At 44.3% G+C, this 6,363-nt stretch overlaps 2 protein-coding genes across 3 annotated transcripts; one reads left to right on the top strand and one right to left on the bottom strand.

Moving 5' to 3' along the window:
- Window positions 1–258: 258 nt before the first annotated feature.
- On the top strand, window positions 259–3,056 carry LOC108603443. 2 transcript variants are annotated; one of them, XM_017992270.2, is made up of 3 exons: window positions 259–399; window positions 473–856; window positions 1,779–2,526. In XM_017992270.2, the coding sequence occupies exons 1-3, from the start codon at window positions 343–345 to the stop codon at window positions 2,472–2,474; spliced, it is 1,137 nt and encodes a 378-aa protein (XP_017847759.1). In that variant the 5' UTR covers window positions 259–342; the 3' UTR covers window positions 2,475–2,526. The 2 variants fall into 2 exon arrangements, with proteins under 2 accessions (XP_017847759.1, XP_017847758.1); XM_017992269.1 differs by lacking the exons at window positions 259–399; window positions 473–856 and adding an exon at window positions 1,638–1,723 and having other exon boundaries at window positions 1,779–3,056.
- A 207-nt stretch (window positions 3,057–3,263) lies between these two features.
- LOC108603444 lies at window positions 3,264–4,235 on the bottom strand. The gene is made up of 3 exons (XM_017992271.1): window positions 4,169–4,235; window positions 3,786–4,115; window positions 3,264–3,697 (listed from the first exon to the last, which is right to left on the bottom strand). Exons 1-3 carry the CDS (start codon window positions 4,211–4,213, stop codon window positions 3,344–3,346), a joined length of 729 nt encoding a protein of 242 aa, XP_017847760.1. The 5' UTR covers window positions 4,214–4,235; the 3' UTR covers window positions 3,264–3,343.
- Window positions 4,236–6,363: the final 2,128 nt, after the last annotated feature.

Below are 6,363 nucleotides of genomic sequence, written 5' to 3'. Positions count from 1 at the left end.
AAGAGCAAAACTGACGCAAGGGTAGACGCCAAGTCAAGTCAAGCAACTGCTGCTGCTGCTGCGTCGCCAAGCAATGCAAGTCAGGCCAGGCCGGGCCAGGCCAAGACAACTTACCAACGGGTTTGGCGTGTTATTTTCGTCGGTTTACCCAGCGTAGTTTTCTAGCTTGCGACAGCAGTCACTGGGCGCATACATATGCGATAAATAAATATATGTACATAAAAATTATGAACAAAATCTCTTGCCGCAACTTGGTTAAGTTGGTTGACAACGCCTGCTTGGCACATTCAGACGCCAGCGTTGCCAGCAGACAGTTCAGCCAACAGAGTCGCAGCCGACAAGATGAAATTATTTGCTTTAGTACTCAGCATAGCGCTGCTTGCGTTGACCTTCGATAAGGTAAGTTTCCGTTAACTTGTTGACTCGTTCGTTCGTTCGCTTGCTACACTTGCAACATTGTCTTCCGCTTTAGACTGCCGCCGCCGCTGGCAGCAGCAAGTTTAAGGTGCGCACACATGAGGACGCTGTGGCGGCGCATGAGGAATGCCGCGAGGACCACACTGTGCCCGATGATATCTTTGAAAAGTTTCTGAACTACGAATTTCCCGACCATCGTAACACGCGCTGCTATGTCAAGTGCTTTGTGGAGAAGATGGGACTGTTCACCGAGCGTAAGGGATTCATTGAGAACGCGTTCATTACGCAGTTTACTTCGAAGACCTTCCAGGACTTGGAGCCAGTGCGTCATGGTTTGGAGAAGTGCTTGGATCACAATGAGGCCGAGTCTCCCACTTGCACTTGGGCCCATCGCGTCTGGAGCTGCTGGCTGCCAATCAATCGTCATGTCGTTCGCAAGGTTTATGCTTAAGACAAATAGTTTGGTACTGTGATATGAATAAAAAAAAAAAAAAAAGCATAAAGTTGTGCTCAGCTGACATTGAAAGACTCTGTATGTAGTATAAGGCGCATGGGAAGCGATTTGAAGCTGCCGAATTGAGTGTTTCAAATTTTATGCAACTCAATTGATCTGGCGACAAAGGCAAAGTGTGTCTCAGCTGACATGGGCAGACTCTGTGCATAGTCTAAGCAAACTAAAGTCGCACGTAGACATTTATATATCGATATGGCATCATTAGCAGGCTACTCATAAATCTTATGCGACTTTGTTAGCTGCTGTACAAAAGTTGAACTCAGTTGACATTGGCAGACTTAAAGTCGATTGGCTAAACATTTATATATATCTAATACTCTACTGCACTACTACGCATAAATCTAAAGCGTTTCAGTCAACTTTGCAACACTTTTATACAGCAAGTTGTGCGCCGCCGACATTTTAGACTGTGTATCAAATTAGCTGCCTCAAATTTAATGCAACTCAACGCACTTTAAGAGTCTCTATACATTTCCATTTCCACTTAAAGCGCCTGCAACTAACTTAATAGACTGCTTTACCCTTTTCATTTGTACAGAGTCTAGCAAACTGACCTAAGTCAAGGCAGCTTGACTGTCTGGCGTTGAACTCTCGCGCGTACGTTGACTTAATCTCAAGGCGCTGATAACCTTAGGCTGCTGCTGTTGCTGCTGCTGGTGCAACTGATAGCCGCTGCTCTTTACATTTACTTGCCACAACGACAAGTCGCTCGCGTAGTTCTAATTGTGCATTGCGCGCGTTGAGATGCGGTTGCTACTTTTGCTTTATCTGCTGCTCGGCTGCTGCAGTCAGGTGCGTTACACTTGCAGCTTTGGGTTTCAACTTGTTAATCTTCACTAATGAGCAGGCACTGTGCGATTTGCTGGGCGATGCGCAAATCTTGGAGCAATGTCTGCGTGAGCTGAGCACACCCGAGCGCATAGACAGCGATTTACGCAAGCTGGAGCGCTACGCGGAGTGGACCAGCGAGGAGTTGCCTTGTCTCATGCGCTGTCTAGCCAACGGCAAGGGCTGGTTCGATGTGGCAGCCAACAAGTGGCGACGCGAGCGTGTTGCTGAAGAGCTCGGCGCTGATATTTACAACTATTGCCGCTATGAGCTGCAGCGCAAATCACGTGACGGCTGCAGCTTTGCGCATCGCGGACTGCGCTGCCTCAAGCAGGCCGAGCTGCATGCCAGCGCCAACCTCAACACGCTGTTCAAGTGCAGCAAGCAGCTCAACGCCAGCAATGTGCAGCTGCTGCAGTACAGCAAACTGGAGTCACCAGAGTCCATACCCTGCCTGCTTAACTGCATGGCCACTGAGCTGCAGCTGTACGACGAGGCAGGCAATTGGCGTCTGCAGAACTGGCAGCAGGCATTTGGACCAAGTCGGCTGGAGGCGCAGCCCGACTACAGCGTCTGCCGGCGCAGCGATGCGCAGCGTCAAGCGGCAAGCAGCAAGTGCGCTTGGATATACGAAGAGTATCTATGCTGGGAGCAGCTGAATGGCAATCTACAGCAGCAGCGGCAGGAATCAGCAGCAAACATAGTTAAGCAATAAATATGAATTTATTATTTGTGTAAAGTAACAAACTCGGCAAGCTGTTGACATTTAAGAAATGGCAAAAGGGTAAATCAAGTCAAGTCAGTGCAGCGTCTAAGGCGTTGCTAAAAACAATAATTGTAAATATTCTTCCATAGCAGACAACAAGTGATTTAAGTGATGAATTTGTTATACTTCTTCCCAGTTAACTACAAAAGCATGAATGAAGTCTTATATTCTGCAATAGATGACGCCAAAATTCAAAAGACGAATTAATTATCAACGCTTCTCATTGCTCAGACCAATTTATTCTTCCCCTGAGTTCGGAGGAATTTGTTATGCAATTTTAACTCCAAAAGCATGAATGAAGTCTTATATTCTGCAATAGAAGACCAATCAGATTTAAGAGAGGAGTTTACTGTAGAATTTTATATACCCATCGCTTCTTCCCAGTTTGACTGAAGTCTTATATTCTTCAATAGCAAACAAGTAGAATGAAGAGACGAATTTGTGATGGAATCTCAACGTTTCTTATTTCTCATTTCCATTTCTTCTCCCCCAAAGCTACAAAAGCAATGAATAAAGTCTTATATGCTTCATTAGAACACAACAAATTGAAGAGACGAATTTGTTTTGTAATTTCAACGCTTCTCAATTCAATTTCTTCTCTCTCAAAGAGGCATGCATAGAATAGAAGACAACAAGATTGAAGAGACAAAATGCAAGAATGTGTTTTAAGCAACGATTCTTCAATAGCTTGAAAGAAGTCTTATATACATTCGATTTGTTTGAATTGAAGTCTGTTTTCATTATCATACGTCGCATCTGTTAAAGCTCAATAACACCGCAAGCTGTACAACAATTCTCTAATATATTTTATTTGAATTTCAAACCTTTGCGGCCATAACAAAGCAGGTAAATTGCTCATAAAAATTGGCACATGGATTGCGACCGCGACGCTTGGCGCAGCCTGAAACGGGAGCAGCTGGTTGTGGTACGCCCAGGGATTGACGCATGGCCGGCAGACGCCAGCGACGCGTGCGTTCATCGAATAGCTGCAGCTGGCTAATAAAGCAGCGCGTATAGCATGGAATTGGTTCGACCACTGGAAACTTGGCATAGTCGGCCAGACGACTCCATTGCTCTTGCTCCACCTGCTGCAGACACTGCTTCATCACAGATTTGGCGGCACGCGTGGCATTCGGCATGCTCTCAATCAGCACAAACGGATCGTTTTCCAGCTGTTAATATACAATTTGTTTTTTTGAGCGGCGTGAGTTTTGTAATCAACGCGCGTAGCGGTCAGTGGCCGTCGTGTTATCAACTTACGCTGACAAGGCAATGGAAACCGACGTAGGCATGTTCACAGCTGCTGTCGCTGGACTGATCATGCAACCGCAGCTGCGAGCTGCATGCCTCCACCAGAGCTGGGCTGAATCTTTGGCGCAAACGCTGCCCATTGAAGCCCGCAACTTTGTCGTAAAAGTCAAACATTTCGCTGAGATAACATTGAGTAAAGCAGGGCACCTCCTCATAGTTGGGCGACCATTGTTTATAGCGCTCCAGTCGCTCAGCATTGGCTGCATTCAGTCCGCCATAGTTGCTCAAACATTTGGCAAGGATATGCGCTTCGCCTTGGAGCAGCGCGTGGCAGCCAAACTGTTGAATACTGAGTTAGCTTTGGCTATTTAAAAGTTGCAAGCGTTGCTTACCACAAGCGACAGCAAATAAACAGCAAGCAGCGCTAACAGACGCATATTTGTACACGATTTGATTTGTTTCAAGTGCTAGCAAATACTAAAAGGCTGCCAAAAATAAATGAAACTAGCAGCCCCAATGATAACCCAATGAATTTGTCAGGTTCAAGCGATAAGCGCAGCGCCCCATTATCAGCTAAGCGACAATGTGGTTCAAGTTTAGCTTGCGCAAGAGTTAAATGCTCAACAAATAATTTGCTTATGCAATGTACTGTTTGGGCCCAAGCCCAAAACTCAAGCTAGTTGCATTTTTATTGAACAGCCAATGAGGTTAACAACGAAAAAAAAAAACATTGCTGGCACTTTTGTTAATTGATTTGATGTTTGGCATTATGCCCGCTCACTTGTCAGACATTTAATAATAATGCTCAGCACTTGCCTTTTGCTGTTGTTGTTAAAGGAGCGACTGGCTGCGTCCCACTTTACGCATTTTTAAGCAACCGGATTTTTGAGCAAAAAACATGTTTGCGCATCTTGCAATGAAGATCTACCAAGTTACCAATAATTGCAAGTGGCAGACCATCTGCAATAAAAGCGGTTCTGCCTAAAAGCCAAACAACAACAAAATTTAAGCCATGCTGGCTGGCTGGTGGCTGTTGCCAACAATTTCTTTAGCTGACCTTGGCTTGTTTTTCTCTGCTGCTGCTGCTGCTGCGTGTGGCGTTTTATGTTTGCGCATTGAAATTATCAAATCCAGTTTTATTTATTATTTCTTTCTCGTTTCACTCTTGCTCTGCCTGTTGTCAAATTTTAAACAAATTTCATAGTTAATTGTTATTTGTGAACGCCTGCTTAGTGGCTTTGTTGTTGCCAAACAGCTTTTAGAGCTGGCAATGTAGCAATGTGTCGTTGATGAAGATGAAGCTGAAGCTGTGATTGTTGTTGTGGCTGCTGCTGATGTTGACACCGACGACTGCTGCACCGTTATATGCGTTATAAACTAACTGCCTACTGACCTTTGGCAATTTCAAATGCAACAACCTAGCCAAGTCGCCAACACTCACAGCTGTTGTCGCCCCCCAGCAGCAGCAGCAGCAGCAATTGCGAAACATCTTTATCTACATCTACAACTATTTAGCATTTTTATAGCGCTTAGCATTGGATTTGCATTAATTTATTTATTTTGTCGCTTTAGCTTATTGCTTTCTTTCGAAGCTGTTTGCTCTGCTTCGTTGCTGTGTCGCAGTCGCAGTTTATTGATAAGTTTGAAACAAAAAGGTTTCAAGGTTATAACCCAGTTTTTGGCAGCGCCCTGCCTCAGTTTTAATTCAAAAAATAAAAAAGCAACAATGCATATTTTATGATGATTCGTTGTCGAACAAGCCTTTTTCAATATGCAGCTGTCCTTGACAAGCGCTGGGAACCAAATACATTTTGTTTGAGCGGGTTAAGGACTGCGCTGCTTGATAATTAAATATACATCAGCAATCAGTGCAAAATATACAAAACAAAACTAATTTGGCAGTCCTCACTCAGCTTAATTATAAAACCATCTGTGTCGCAGCATTTGGTTACAATGGGCGCGAGCATTACAATGGCAACAGGCAAAGAAGTCAACAACCTGCTGTGCATGCTAAGATTTTCCAAAGCCTTCAAAAATCGCTGCAAAATTAAACAAACTCTCATTAGCTGCCGCCGCTGCCAACTGGCGCATTAATTATGCAGATGTATTCATATTCATTTCAAGTGTGGCAAACTGCATTGTCGTAACTAATGGCCAAGCAGACATGTGTGTGTGTGTGTGTGGGTGTGAGCCACAACATCATTAGCGTTACCAAGCAGGCGTTGGCTGCTGCGCCCTATTTGCGTACAATAAACAAAATGTGCTTACATTGTCTACAAATTAGACTAACAAACGTTTAGGCCTCGCTCGTTTTTCATCGAAAAGCAGATTTTGTTTTTTTTGAAAGTAAATTTCACTGATCATTGACCTCGACTGTGGTTGCGTGTAAGCGCCATAACATTTGCTGCCTGATCGCATTGCAAGCGGGCGGCGGGCGGTCGGTCCGGGGATTACGTAAATCCCCAAATTAGTTAATAAATGAAAACTGTGAACTGTGAAATGAGAAATGAGCTAAACAATATACAAGCTAGCATATATATATATATATATAAAGCCGTTACGTTTGATACAAATGCCGCAATAATTT

The sequence above is a fragment of the Drosophila busckii genome, chromosome 3R (assembly GCF_011750605.1).
Source record: "Drosophila busckii strain San Diego stock center, stock number 13000-0081.31 chromosome 3R, ASM1175060v1, whole genome shotgun sequence".
Classification (NCBI taxonomy): domain Eukaryota; kingdom Metazoa; phylum Arthropoda; class Insecta; order Diptera; family Drosophilidae; genus Drosophila; species Drosophila busckii.
The sequence above is the reverse complement of the archived record's forward strand: the minus strand, read 5'-3'. Positions and strand labels throughout refer to the sequence as shown.